Raw genomic sequence first — 15,279 nt, forward strand, 5'->3', positions numbered from 1 at the left:
GAGAAAGGCAGGCAGGGCCAGGGATTTGGCTCAGTGGTGCCACCAACTGCCTTGCAAGCACAAGATCCCAAGTTCAATCCCTGATACAAAAGAGAGAGAGAGAGAGAGAGAGAGAGAGAGAGAGAGAGAGAGAGGAAACAAAGGGAGAAAGAGAAAGTTGTCTTAGTTACTTTTTCTCCTTACCAAGACAAAATACCCAACACCCAAAGTTAAAGGAGGAAAGGTTTATTCCAGCTCACAATTTGTAGAGGTTTCAGTCCATAGTAGGCTGACTTGTGGCATGGTAGAGGAGGAATAGTTGATGGCAGGCAGAGGGCAGCAAAGCAGTGAAGCAGCAAGTGACCAGAGCAGCCCTCGTTATTTGTTTAAATCAGATGCCAATGGAATACTCCTTATACAGTTTCTCCAAACTTCATCATGTCATTTAGTGCTCAAAAAATATGTTGATCACTAGTGATATGGCTAATGCTGTGAGTGGTTTGGGAACACAGAGATAAATATTACACATAAAAGCCCAGCTTTCAAAATGTGGAGGAAGAAACAGCCAAACAGACAGATAATTACAAAACCTAGGCTAATTGGAAGGAAAAAGGAGGATTGACCAGACTCGGGGGTGGAGAAGAACACTCCAAGGAAAGGGGACCATGGCACCAAGACCTCAAGGGGAAGCCAGAACATCCCTGCAGGAAGTGCGAATGACTCCCAGCAGCTGGATTAGGGTGCGGCTGGCAGAAACAGGACAGAGAAGTCACAGGGGTCAGCAGCAAGGGGACCAAGTGCTCAGGTCAGGACCTCAACTGTACCTGAAGGCCACAGAGATCCTTGCAGGGTTTTAGGAAGAAATGAAAGTGATCAGATCCCTATATTAGGAAGCTCATCTGGCAGCAGAGCAGAGGGTTGATATAAGAGGGAAAACCTGAGGCAGAGATTGTCTAGGGGAGGAAGGAGAAGGAGCAAGGGAGGGAAGATGGGAACCAGCAGAAACAGCAGCAGCAGCTAACCATGCCAGGCATTGTCCTCACTGCTCTATAAAGACACTCATTCATTCAATCACCGTAACAGTCCCCTGTGCTAGATTCTTCCATTGTGCCCATTTTACAGATGATGAAACTGAGAGCCAGTGAGATTAAATCACTTGTGCACAGCTAGTAAGGTGCACAACTAATAAGTGAATCAGCCCGCTCAAATCCGGAACTTGCAACCATGGCATGACTGTTGTAGTTTATGCAACAGAGGATGAAATGTTGCCTAACATGGTCCGTGAAGGTGACAAGAGCTATCAAGTCCAGAGCAATGTTAAGGAGAAGAAAAGCAAGCAGGATGTGAGGTGAGGGGCCTGCACGTCTCTGTCTTGGGCTGAGCAGTGGAAGAGAGGTGCTTGAGAGAAAAAGCTCATGTGTCAGGAGAGCCAATGCAATCTGTTTCCTATATGTTTAGTTCCCAGCATCTGTGGGACCTCAGGGAATTTGCAGGAGGTCATTGCACATTGGAGTTTGAAGTTTGGGAGAGAGGCTGCTTAAGAGCAACAGCAGAGAGACACTGCTTGAGAGACACTGGCCCATACAGGGTGCAGACTGACACCACGAATGCAGGTGGAATCACTTTTTCACCACAAAGTTTTAAAGTAGTGGTGGTGACCCTAGGACATGTGTGCCACAGTGGGCTGTTTGTATTCCTGAAATTTCTAAAAGGTTCACCATCACTGGGCAGTTGTTGTTGTTGTTGTTGTTGTTGTTGTTGTTGTTTCTGGTACTGAAGACCTAACTCAGGCCCTCGCACTTGCCAGGCATGGGTGGCACTACTGAGCTATATCCCTGGCCCTCACCGTCACTGTTTTAAAAAAATACAGCAGCAGCTGTGGGTATAGCTCAGTGGTAGGGCATTTGCCTAGCATGTGTAAGACCCTGGGTTCCATCCAAGTGTACAGCATGATGAGAGAAAATACTTTAATATAACCAGCAAATATTCAAAATACAATACTCCCAAATAAAATAAAGAGCTCCTGCAAATCAACGATAAAAAAATGACAATCTATGCAAAAGGGAAACAGATAAGAATAAATAATTCACAAAAGAAAAATACAAATAGCTATAGGGAAAGATACACTCACCAGCAACTCAAAAACATACAGATTAGAGCTGCACATGGTGGCGCACACCTGTAATCCTAGCACTCGGGAGGCTGAGGCAGGAGGATCGCTGTGAGTTTGAGACCAGCCTGGGCTACACAGTGAGTTCCAGGTCAGTCTCAACTACATAGTGAGACCCTGTCTCAAAAAAAAAAAAAAACAAGAACATACAGATTAAATGATGAGATGTCATTTATTTCCAGTTATCTGACTGAACAATGTTCATAGTGATCTACAGGGTAATAGAGGAGTAAATAAGCATGGTGATTTTGAAAGGTAATAAATTACTATTTGTCAAAGTTATACATGCAATGGGTATTAGCCAGCAAAATCATACTTAGTGTGCAAACATACTCATCCAAGTTCCCAAAGACTTATACCTAAGGATGCTCATAGAAAGCATCTAGATAGTTATCTATAAAGTAATTAACTGTCGAATAAATGATGTTACTCCCATACCGTGGGTTATTATGTGGTCAATGAAATGAACGACAGATCTATACAAACTGAAGTAGAATCAGCCAGTGCTGCATCATTAACAGTCAGACAGTATGGATGATAAAAATGCCTTCTTTATTGAGGAAAGAAGGGAGAAGAACAAGTGCTTGTATTTACAAGGGAAAGATGTACCTTGGGGAAAGATATGGGTGAAAAGAGGAAGAAAAAGAGAAGTGAGAATTTCAAGTTTTACCATTTATGCTTTTGTATTGATTCCAGTATGCTTGCTTTATTTTTATAATACTAAAGCAGTTTAGTTGAAGAAAAGCATTTGCTAGGTTTAGCAACCCAGTGGTAACCATGGCAAAAGCTATTTCTGTGGGGCAGTAGGAAGGAAGCCAGTGGCAGTGTGTGTTTACCGGGCAATGAGCAGGAAGTTAGAAAGTGAAGACAGCTCTGTGTCAGCCTGCTTTTTCATTAAATTTGCCTATGACAAGGGGGACACCACAGAATAGAAACTAATGGGGTCCCAGAACAGAGAGAAGGTAAGGAAGACATAAGCGAGCTCAGGACAGAAGGAAAAGAGCCAGTTGAGGGACAGAGGGATCAGGAGGCAGGATCTCAAGGATGGGAAGGCAGTGGATCTCCCAGCCAGGGGCAGGAACTCCCAAGAAACAGAGGAAGGAACACTTCTCAAGCTGATCCTGTGAGTGAGGGAGAACCTTCACGTGCAAGTTTAAGCAAGTCAGTTGGAGGGGGCTGTGACGCCTGCATCTTCCTTGTTAAAAGGAGGCGCAGGTTCCCAATGCTCAGAGAAGCAAGCCTCCACCTTCAGTCTGTCAGATTCCTCCAGAAACCATCAGGCAGGAGGGTGTGAACATCTCCAGAGCTCATCTCAGGATCACCAGGCAGGATTTTAGCCTGGGATCCGAGTCCCAGGTCAGAGTTCGCTGCTGCTGTGTGACGCCTCCGCTGGCTAGCCCAGGACCTCCCCCTTGGCAACCCAAGTCAGAAGCTTCCCCAGCAAGGCTGTCTCACTTTCTTCCTGTCCAACAGCTTTGATTGCTCCCAAGCCTCGAGTCACTGCAAGGGTGTTGGTGCCCACTCCAGTCACAGCAGCATCTCTGAGCAACAGCAGGTAGGTGAGCTGACCTGTCTCAGGGCTGTTGAGGACATATCCCTGATGAAAGGGACTTGGAAACCAGCCTTCCCCAAGGTCCCTAGAAACAGGGGTGATACACTGCAAAAGCTTGGAGCTAAAGTCACCAAGGCTGTGCCTAGACAGTGCTGTACAAAAGCTCTTTCTGCAGTCATGGACATGTTTTGTGTCTGCACAGACCAATATGGTGGCCACTGGCGAATTGCAGCTTCTGAGCACTGGACATGCAGCTAGTATGATAGATGGACTAAAGTTTTATTTTATTTTAATCAATTGATATTTAAATAGCTAGATGTGGCTAAGTAGAACAAGGCCCATCTACCCTTATCCAGGCAGGCTATCGGCAGCAGAAGCAGGACTGGAACCCAGCTCTTCATTCACTCCCTTTTAGGCACACGTTTGCATGCAGGGCACTCAGAAGAAAGGAAATCAACCTAAGGAACATCAAGAAGGGGGCGGTTGGGAAATGTCCAGTCTGCAACTGCTTTGCCATCCTAGCCTTCAAGTTCCTAGGATAAAGAAGTACCTAACAGAGCTCAGAAACCCAAGTCTGGCCCCGTCCCTTGTCATGGTGGACAGAATATACGATTTATTTAGGGGCAGATTAAAAATATTTTTAAAACTGTTTAGACCCCAGTTCAGCTGTGTCACGGTAGGTAAGTTGCTTAACCTCTTGGAGTCTTAGTTTCCTCATCCAGAAAGTGCCTACCTCAGGGGGGTGTTGGGAGGATTAAAATACACAAATTCTGAAAAGCACTTCACCTGTGTAACTAGAACTGAGTTAGGCACTCAAGATTGGACCTAATATGACTACTATTTTCTGGGTCAAAGCAAATGAAGACATACATAAGAGTCCGCTTTGAAAGTGAGCTTGCTGCTACCCCTTGACTGGGGATGTCGTGGGAGAGAATCATTGTGTTGTCTGTTAATAAACTATCCAATTATGAGTGATCACAACCGTAAAAGTGAATGCTGTGCTTTGGGTATGTCTTAAGTACTCCCCAGGTAATCCCTCATTTTATACTCCCACAACCCAGTGACTTGGATTCTACTGATAGCCCCATTTTATAGATGAGCAAACTGAGGTTCAGAAAGGGAAGGTAGTTTGCCCAGTATTGCTCAGCTAGTTTTACTCTCTTTTGCCTCTTTCCAGGGGTAATGAACCTTGCTCTGGTTTTAGCGTCCACTGGCCAGGTGTCATTGCATTCTTGCCCAATATGGGAAAGACAGGTGACAGATTCTACAGATTACAATTTCTTTTTTCTTTTTTTTTTTTTTTGTCACCAGGAATCGAACTCGGGTCCCTGCACTTGCAAAGCGGGTGCTGGAACCACTGAGCTAAATCCCCAGCCCTAGGTGACAAATTCTAAGTCTGCCCCAAGATTTGGGGGCTCTCTGGATCCTGGGATGCAGGAACAACAGAAAGGGGGGACATCGTTCACTAAGATGGAGGTTGGGAGGAAACGGGAAAATGTTCCTGGCTCTACCTGTATTAATCCTTTTATTTCATCAGTAGCATATAGGATAAAATATATTCTTAGAGTCACTCAACACATTTTCAAGAATATGTTTGGACTTGGGTGGGATTACTACGTTTAGCAAAAGATTTTTCTTTCCACATTAAAAGGTTTAGGCCCCAAGCGTGGGATGGGAGCTCCTATAGAGACTGGGTCCTCAAACAACAACAAGCATGTAAGCAGAAAAGAACAACACCCAAAGCTGGGCCTCTGATCAGAGCAGAAGGTTGAAAGGGTAGGATACAAAAGAAAAGGGGAAGGAATGGGGCCCTGGGTTGGAAGTGCAGATTCTCAGTGGAACAGGAGTCTGTGAGGTTCTAAAGATTCTGAAGCAGGAGGAGATAAAACTGGGTCCAGGGAGGAAAATGCCCAGCTCAGCAGAGGTTTAGGTTCCATTGCTGCAGTCAATCAGCTGCCCAACCCCCACTCAGGTGAAAGCCCAGTCATGCTGCTGAGTTGCCAGAATGGGCATCTGGAGGATGCTAGGGGCCAGAAAGAGTCAGATAACAACTGCCAGGGGCTGTTCACATCAGGGCTGTTGACATCATGGTGGAAGATGAGAGAGAGCCCAGTGATCCTTCATTTGTCTGGACTTCAATTTCCTCCTCTGTGAAATGGAAAAACTGGCTAGAAAATCCCACAGGTTCCTTCCCAACATAAACTTTTTGTTTTTGTTATTGTTTTTGTTTTGTTTGTTTTTCTTTCTTTCTTTCTTTTCTTTGTTTCTTTGTCTCTTTCTTTGTTTTTTGTAATGGGAATCAAACTCAGGACCTTGTGCTTGTGAGGCAGGCAGTGGCCCCAGTGAGCTATAACCCTGGCCCCAAACATAAATTTCATCAAGCCACAAGACAACAATTTATCCCAGAGCTGCTCTGGGAATTATTCAATGACACCGAAGCATCCAGCCCCCTCAGGAGCTCCTCCCTCAATTGAGCAATCTAATGGGCCGCTCACTTCCTCCAGTGAGTTCTCCTCACTACCTCCCTTTCATTGGCCTCAGCTTCTTCCCCAGTGGTGTTCTACAGGTGAAAAGCCCAGCATCCTGGTAAGTCTTGGACCCCTTCCCTCCCACCACCAAGAATTTCTCTCCCTTCCCCCAACCCCGCCAACACCCAGCCTGGTCTTGGGCATCTACCCTCCCCCTTGATGGGCTCCTCACTCCTTGCCTTCTGCATTTCCTTGTTTTAGACACCAAGACCCCCCAAAGGAAAAATTTCTGCCCCCTTTCTCAACCCTTTCCAACAACCACACAGGGCAGTATGCAGTCACCCCCTGCCCTTGGTCCCATAGCCTTCTCAGACCCAGCCAGCCCTCCTTGCTTTGGCTACGACTGGGTCAGAGGATGGGCGGACACTGTAGACTCCCCCTCTCCTCCACTAAATACAAGGACTTGTGGGCTACATGGGAGAGGTCAGGAATTCTGGGGCTGTAGTAAAGTGGCTGGATTTATTTTTGGTATTGAAAAGGTTACCTTAAATGTTTGGGATCTTGTAAATGCGACGCGCTATTGCATTTGCATAGCATGAATTAATTAGAATTCATTCGGCCCACGGAGTTTCTGAACTACTATGAGACGCCAAGGGGCTGGAATTTCCACTCAAGCTGGAATGTTGTCTCAGTCATGAACACAACTGGGCAGTCGGCAGATGGTAGCCTGTTCAAGGGTGTTTGGTTTACCAACCAGCAAAGGCTGTTTCTTTCATTCTAGACCTAAGGAATAGCAAAAGATGGAAATGCTCAAAACTGCAAGTTATAGGAGTAAACTGTGCCCGGGTTGACTCAATTATGTCTCAAGAACTTATTTTAAAAATAGGAGGCTGAGGGGAGGGGGATTTAGCTCAGTGGTGCGGCTACCTGCCTCGCAAGTCCAGGGTTCTGAGTTTGATCTCTGGTACCACAAAACAAAGGAGGCTGAGGGCAGAGCTCAGCAGTGAAGCATATACTTGTCACATGCAGGGCCAATCCTAGCAAGAAAAATAAATAAATAAAAATGCATAGTTTATAAATATATTTAATAGGTGCAATGTGATTTTTTTTTTTTTTTTTAGAAGCAGTACTGTAGGCTGAAAATAATGTGAGTGGAGCCATTTACACCTAGTTGGAATCCTGGCTGTGTAACTGGGCAAGTTCACTTCTGCTGCTGCCTGATGACGCCAAGATGAGATGCAGGGTGACAGGGGCCCTTGATTGACAACAAGCCAGCACAATGGAGGGCAGGGACTCATCTTCAAAACAAAAACAAGGCCATCTTGATTAGGGGTTCAATCACAAGGCTCTTATAGGGATTTGGGGGGAGGCATATCAGATAGGGGGCACCAGTCAGCAGAGGTTCTGGAAATCTGGAAATCTGAAGAAAATTACTGATTAGAAAGACTTATGAAGCATCATTTTAGTTCCTTTTCCTGGGAAGAATTAATCCTGGAGTTAATCATTAGGATACAAAAGGCATCTTTCCTTAGAGAAGAGGGGAAAGTAACCAAAAAGCAGCTGTCTCCAGACAAGAGAGTGAATGCAGCTTTTCACAGAAGAACCGTTTTTAACCCAATAGGTGGCTTCAGTCAGAGGTGTGATCTACAGCAAGCTAGTGGGAGACTAATAACACATTGTTTAGCTGTGTCACCTCTAAAACTAGTGGTTTTTATTTTCATTCTCTTTTTATTAGCACATGTTTGTGATACATAATAAATACATTCATTGTGGGGAATTGGCTCATGTACATGTCACGACTTAATTCCTTTTACTTCCCCTTTACCTACCCTCTTCCCTGCCCCTTCCATCCCTATCTCCCCTTCCCATCTGCAAAAGCTCTGCCTCCCTGTAAAACGGATGATTCTTAAGGTAAACTAAAAACACACACAGCTAGAGGATTTCCTTAGGTTTTTCACGAATGAAAACTGCTCCACTGAATTCTGTGGTCACAGGCTGATTGCTGAGCCTCTCTCTGCTTTGGTCTTGTCACCTGCAAACTGGGGCTAATCGCAGCTATCTGCAAGGACCAGAGGGTATTATTTAGTGGCAAGGTAGGAAGCACATCTGAGATGTGCAATCTCCCTTCCCTTATTTTACCCCTTTAACCACCAACTCATTGTCTCTAGAGAATGGTAAATTAAAACACATCAACAGCAACAGCAGGCTTCCTCTCCTCATCTCCAAGTTAGAGATCATGGTCCTGCCCTGGTTTTGTCTTCTGAGGTTCTGACCTTCCATCCTGATTTGCGTGGTTGCTCCCAGGAATCTCAAGCTGACCCTGGAGGCCTGAGATTATGAGCTCACCCAGATGCTTGGGGCCATTCCCCTTGCTCCACTGAGCCCAGCCAAACAGGGCTACCTAGAGCAAGGACTTAGCTGGGGACATGCTCTGCACAGCTGACCCAGTCCTGAGCTCACTGCTGATGCTCATGACTAAATGGTCTGCTCTCTACGCCCTCTGTATCCAGCGTGCTCTGCACCCACTCCGAAAGCTGGGTCTTCTCTTGGGCCATCTGTTCCCTTACAAATGTCACTGATCATCTGCTCTTAGAGGTGACCCATCTTCAACCTCATGACTTCACTGGACAGAACCTTGGGTCTCTGAGCAAACTTGCTCTTGTCTGTGAACCTGCAGAGCCAGTGACTCCTTTCAGCTCTTGCCAATCACACTGGCTCAGCCAGATATTCCACCTACCTCTCCCATGGCCTCCTTTCCTCCTGGCTGGTCAGGTCCCCACCCTCTTCCTCACATATTTCTAGGTTCGCAGACTGATCAAATCTTCGCTCTCTGTGGTCTTGGTGTTCTGGGGAGACAATTTATCTACCTGGGCCCCATCACTTATAAGGGAAAGTAATACCTTCTTGGGAAAGTGAAGGTTGTGATTTCATTACTCTTAGGGGGAAAGGGCACTACTTTTTTGGTTTCTCTTAAATCTACTCAGTTTTCTTTTTTCCTACATATGATTGACAATATCAGAGACAATCATCTACTAAAGAGAAAAGCTTCCAAGGACCTTTGTTGTTGTTGTTGTTGTTGTTGTTTTAATATTTGTATTTTCTCTGCAAGATTGTGCATCCTTTGGTTAATCTTTTTTTTTAATTGAGGTGTAATTCACACACCACAAAAGTTACTCACATAAAGTGTGCAAGTCAGTGATATTTTAGCAGACTATATAACCATTACCACTAGTCCCAGAACATATTTATCATTCCAGAGAGAAATCCTATATTCATTAATGTTCTTCTCTCCCTCTAGCCCCTGATAACCGCTAATCTACTTTCTCTACTAATTTCTTTCTCTACTAATTTGCCTATTCTGGTCACTTCACATACGAGGAATCATATACGATGAAGTCTTTTGTATCTTACTTTTTTTCTACTTACAGTAATACTTTCAAGGTTCCTTTATGTGATATTTCATTCCTTCTTATGGGTGAATACATTCCATTGGATGTATATACCTTAAATTATCCACTCATCAGCTGATGAACATTTGGTTTGTTTCCACTTTTTTGGCTATTATGATAAGTACTGCTATAAGCGTTTGTGTATAAGTTTTTGTGCGAATATACATTTTCAATTTTTTTATGTATGTACCTAGGATGGGAATTGCTGAGGGACATGCTTTAACTTTTTGAGCAAATGCTACACTGTTTTCCAGTGCTGCACTATTTTTGCATTCTCATCAGGATGTATGAGGATTCCCGTTTCTCCACATCCTTATTACCTATCTTTTAAAAATTAGGCCGAGCCTAGTGAGTATGAAATAGTCTCTAGGATTTTTCACTTGCTGATTCTTCTCTAACACTAGCTTCTATTTGGGGGTGGGTTATGGATTTGGATATGGTCATAGAATAGGCAAGTTTTATAAAGAAATAGCATGATCCAGGCATGGTGGTACATGCCTGTAATCTCAGCATTTGGGGAGGTAAAAAAAGAAGATTGCCAGTTCAAACTCAACCTGGGCACCTTAATGACTCAATGAAACCCTGTCTCAAAATTTTAAAAAATTATAAGGGTTGGGGATGTAGCTTAGCTCAAAGGCCCTGGGTTCAATCCCCAGTACACTAAATAAATATATAAAATAGAAAGGAAGAAAGGGGAGGGAAGGAAACAAAGGGAACGGGAAGTTTCAAAAATGTTTTGGGTGATTGTGATGTCACAGAAAATGACAACTTCTCTCTGATACTAAAGAAAACTGTAGTCTTTTCATAAAATATACTCTTTTGTCTCATAATCTTACTGCTCCTATCACAAATTGGAAGTAAAAATTACTTCCATATAATATGTAAACCAATGCAAAGAGTCCTTTCTATCCCAGTTTCTTGGGTTCATGGGTAATAATTGGGCATGATTTTACTGTGCAGTAACCCTCATCTCTCCCTTATAGGCAAGATTTAAGTTTACCTGAAAATGGAAGAAATTTTATGGGATTACAACTACACTGACGAGTTTAGTCATTACAGCACCGATCTGTCCCTTATTCCGTCAGATTCTGCCCCATGTAAGCCAGAATCCCTAGCAATCAACAGTTTTGTTCTAGTCATAATCTATGCCCTTGTGTCCCTGCTGAGCCTGCTGGGAAATTCGCTGGTGATGCTGGTCGTCTTATATAGCAGGAGAACCTGCTCTGTCACTGATGTCTATCTGCTGAACCTGGCCATAGCTGACCTGCTCTTTGCCCTAACCTTGCCCTTCTGGGCAGCCTCTAAGATGAATGGCTGGACTTTTGGCACACCCATGTGCAAGATCATCTCGTTCCTGAAGGAAGTCAACTTCTACAGCAGCATCCTGCTACTAGCCTGTATCAGCATGGACCGCTACCTGGCCATTGTCCATGCCACACGCACTCTGATCCAGAAGCGGCACCTGGTCAAGTTTGTGTGCTTAAATGTGTGGGGAGTATCTCTGATTCTGTCTCTGCCCATGTTACTTTTCCGTACCACTGTCTACCCGTCTGACTTAAGCCCAGTCTGCTATGAAGACTTAGGGCACAATACGAACACAGGGCGTATGGTGCTACGGCTCCTGTCCCAGATCTGTGGCTTCATCCTACCACTGCTGATCATGCTATTCTGCTATGGCTTCACACTGCGCACACTGTTTAAGGCCCAAATGGGGCAGAAGCACCGGGCCATGAAGGTCATCTTCGCTGTTGTGCTCGTCTTCCTGCTCTGCTGGCTACCCTACAACCTGGTCCTGTTCGCAGACACCTTCATGAGAAACCACTGGATCGAGGAGACCTGCGAGCGCCGCAATGACATTGACCGGGCCCTGGAGGCCACCGAGATCCTGGGCTTCCTCCACAGCTGCCTCAACCCCCTCATCTATGCCTTCATTGGCCAAAAGTTTCGCCATGGACTCCTCAAGATCATGGTCACTTATGGCCTGATCAGCAAGGAGCTCTTGCCCAAAGAGGCCCGACCTTCCTTCGTTGGCTCTTCTTCTGGGAACACTTCTACTACGCTCTAAGATGGTTTGCCCAAGCTGTGGCCCCTCAGAGTTCCTCCTTTCCTTCAGCATCCTATTCCAAGCCTCATGTCCACTGGATCTTCATGGCATCCACGGCAACACAGCTCCCAACTGTGAGTACAAGAAAAAGTAGAGGCCTCATCATCTCCAGACCCACTACATGACACTCTGTCCCTTTCCATGATCACTGTGCCAACTGGTAGAATTGGTCCATCCTACTACTGGGTCCAAAGACTACTGGGTCTTATTTTCTAAGAGATGCAAATCAAAACCATAATGAGATGTCATTTCATACCCACCAGGGGAAGCTATCATTAGAAAGAAGAAAAATAAAGAGAAAATAGCAAGAAGGCAGAGAAACTGGAACTCTTGTACATTGCTGGTGGAAGTCGAAGATGGCATAGCCACCATGGAAAACAACAAGGCAGTTTTCCTTAAAACATTAAACACAGAATGACCACATGATGCTGCAATTCCACTGCTAGGCATACACCCAGTAGAGTTGAAAGTGAGGACTTGGACAGGTATTTTTATACCACAGTATTATTTACAACAATAACGGCAGAAACAACCCAAAAGTTCATCGATGAATGAATAGATAAATGAAATGTGATGTACACCTATGATGGAATCTTATTTGGTCATAAAAAAGAAAGGACTGATACATGTTACAGCATGGATGAACCTTGAAAACATTTTTCTAAGTGAAATAAACAGTCTACAAAAGGAGAAATACTGTACAATTCCACTTACACAAAGTACCTAGAGATGTCGAATTCCCAGACCAAAAGAGAATAATGATTACCAGATGACACGGGAATGGAGAGTTACTCTTTAATGCATGCAGAATTTCAGTTTGGGGTGATAAAAAGCTCTGAAGATAGATAGTGCGGTAGTTGTACAATAATGTGAAAGTACTGGAGGTGCCTAAACTGTGCACTTAAAATGGTTAAAAAGAGGCTGGGGATATAGCTCAGTGGTGAAGCTGCTGCCTAGCCTTTGTAAGACCCTGAATTATCCCTAGCACCTCAAGAAAAAGTAAATGTTTATGTATATTTAACCTCATTTTTAAAAACCAGAGCCCAGAAAGCCACTGTAATCACCTACCCACAATTCCTTGTAAAGCAATATCATTAAATACCTTTTTTGTATAAACCAATATTTATTTGGGTATTTATTTCATTATTTCCACCAAAAACAAATTGCTACTTAGAGGTAAGCTAGAGTGAGCAGAGGTTCTAAAGTGAAGGTCTTTCAAAAAATAAGTCCCTTGCTTGTTCCCTGGTCCATAGAGAGAAGGTTGGGATGAAGAAGGAGACCTGCTTTTCCATTCCTCATGCTGCCCACCTCCAGCCCCGACTACTGAGCATGGATTGAGGAGAATTTGTTGGGACCCTGTGTTGCTCCTCAGGTCTGTGGGTAAACCAGCAGTCCGGAGCATCCTGGCTGGGTTTAGGAGAGGCACAAGGTCAGGAAGGTCACCAATCAGACTTTCCTGCTCTGCACTGGCAGGAGGACAGTTAAAGAGACACCAGAACCCAACACAAAATTGGGTACCCAGAGGGCAGGGAGCTCTCCTGATCTCAGTGAGCACCTCCCACCTCTGTCCTTTCCATCACACATCTGCCCCTCATTCAGGATATGGCAAGAGAGCAGTAGTGAAGAATGGGGAAATGATTTGTAATCAGTCACCCAGAAGAAATAGGGGATTTGAATTATTCCTTCAATATCTTTTGAGGGCCTCTTTTCCCAGCAGGCTAGGATATAGCAGCACTCAAAACAGACAGAGCCCTGTCCTGGCTGAGTTCATACTCACAGGGTTTGTTGGGGGTGGGGGTGGGGTCTTTGCTAAGGGAGTAAGAAAGCAAGAGGGACTGAACACCCCCAGTTACCAAATTGCCCCAATATTTGCACTGAGCAAGGAGCCAGTGTGGAGGCGGGAGAAACCCTGCCTCTGCTCAAGGGCAGGTAACTCCCACTCACAGCTCAGAAAAGTGCTTTTCCCATTGCGTTCAGCAAGCAGGATTAAACCAGCACCAACTAGCCCTTGTTCCAAGCTCATTCTCAGCCAGGGACTGGGCTGAGTTCAGGAGCAAGTGTGACTCAGCTGTTCCTCTGGTTCAGCAGGGGGAAAGTGCAGAAGAACAAGTATCTACCAAACTCTAGAGAGTCCAGAAGGACCAGTGGTGTTCTGGCTGAGCGAGGCAACCAGCTGGTTGGCTCCCTGCAGAAGGCCATATGGGCCTTGCCCCTGTTCCAGGACTCCGCTCTTTTGCTCCTCTAACAAGGCTGGGAGGAAACAAGATTCTTCAAGGAATAAAGGAGGCTGTAATGAACCTGGAAGCAACAAGGGGAGATAGAATTGCACTTAGGTGAACTCTGAATCTCTCTCTCTCTCTCTCTCTCTCTCTCTCTCTCTCTCTCTCTCTCATAATTCTGGTATGAAGAATTTCCCAAAATCTCATGGCTGCAGAGTGGTAGAGCTGAAATAAAAATTCCTAGTTCAGCTCATTTTTTTAAATCAGTTTTTTGGCTTTTGTGACAGTAATATTTCAGGCAATGGACAGGTTAGGTGGGAAATTATATATGGCACTCACAAGGGTAGGACCTGTCTACTTTTTCTGCACCTAGACTCATTGGTACCTGGAGCTGAGAGTATTGGGGTCCCACTGTCCTGACAGAGGTAAGGACCAGCTGAAGCTTAGGGACACAGATGTGGCAGCAGGCTCAGACTGTTACCCTACTCTGAACTGGCAGGAGGACAGTTAAAGAGACATCAGACCCAACACAAAATTCATAGACAAGCAAATCCAGCTTCTCCATTGAGGGCACATCTCAACTGTCAGGGGTCTGTGATAGGAATTCTGCCCTACACCATTGGGGGAGCAGCTGAGGCCGTCTGTGTTAGGCTGCTGGCTTTACTCCTGCTGTGGGACCTGAAGCCTGCAGGACAACCTGGATGAAGGATGGACCTGAAGAGGGAAATGGTGAGGACAAGCAGGAGCCCTCCAGGATGCACTGAAACCTGTGTGGTCCAAGTTCAGTGTGACAATGGCCAGCTGGGGCTGGGGCCTGCTTTCAAAGGAAATGCATACCCAGGTGCTGGGGCCCCAGCTGCTGCCAGCAGATAGCTGACAACATGCAATGGTTCAGGTGCCTTGTGAGGACCTTTCCAAAGCCTAACAAGTATGACCACCAATCCCCCCTTCCAAGACTCACATACTGTATTCCTGCTGGCCTGCACCCACCTGGGTATGAAGGGCCCTGATATCCTCTCTCTTAACCTGTGTGACTGGTGTTAGGATTCACTGTATTGTTATATTCTATAGTCTAGAGGTGTAAATTCTCTGTAACTGCTAGGGTATATGCAATTAGTCATTAAAACAAAGAGAAAACAACATGGAGAAGGTAATCAAAAGGACAAAGGGGCAACTCAAGTCATTTCAAGGAGCCAATGCAGGGTGTTGAGTCCAGGCTTCACATCCTATAGTCTGGGAGAGCCAACACATCAAATCAGAAGATGTTAGACTGGGGATTTAGCTCACTGGTTCTGCTGCCTGCCTCCCAAGTGCAAAGTCCCAAGTTCAATTCCCAGT

General features: G+C 45.1%; 1 protein-coding gene across 2 annotated transcripts; it reads left to right on the forward strand.

Annotated features, from left to right (window-relative positions):
- The first annotated feature begins 3,610 nt into the window (after nt 1–3,610).
- On the forward strand, nt 3,611–12,803 carry LOC104853758 (C-X-C chemokine receptor type 2). Of its 2 annotated transcripts, none has more exons than XM_010611934.3 (2): nt 3,611–3,704; nt 10,602–12,803. In XM_010611934.3, exon 2 carries the CDS (start codon nt 10,625–10,627, stop codon nt 11,681–11,683), a length of 1,059 nt encoding a protein of 352 aa, XP_010610236.1. In that variant the 5' UTR covers nt 3,611–3,704; nt 10,602–10,624; the 3' UTR covers nt 11,684–12,803. The 2 variants fall into 2 exon arrangements, with proteins under 2 accessions (XP_010610236.1, XP_010610237.1); XM_010611935.3 differs by lacking the exon at nt 3,611–3,704 and adding an exon at nt 6,215–6,287.
- Nucleotides 12,804–15,279: the final 2,476 nt, after the last annotated feature.

This window comes from Fukomys damarensis, unplaced genomic scaffold (genome assembly GCF_012274545.1).
Source record: "Fukomys damarensis isolate Sample0158 unplaced genomic scaffold, DMR_v1.0_HiC HiC_scaffold_16, whole genome shotgun sequence".
NCBI classification, from domain to species: Eukaryota; Metazoa; Chordata; class Mammalia; order Rodentia; family Bathyergidae; genus Fukomys; species Fukomys damarensis.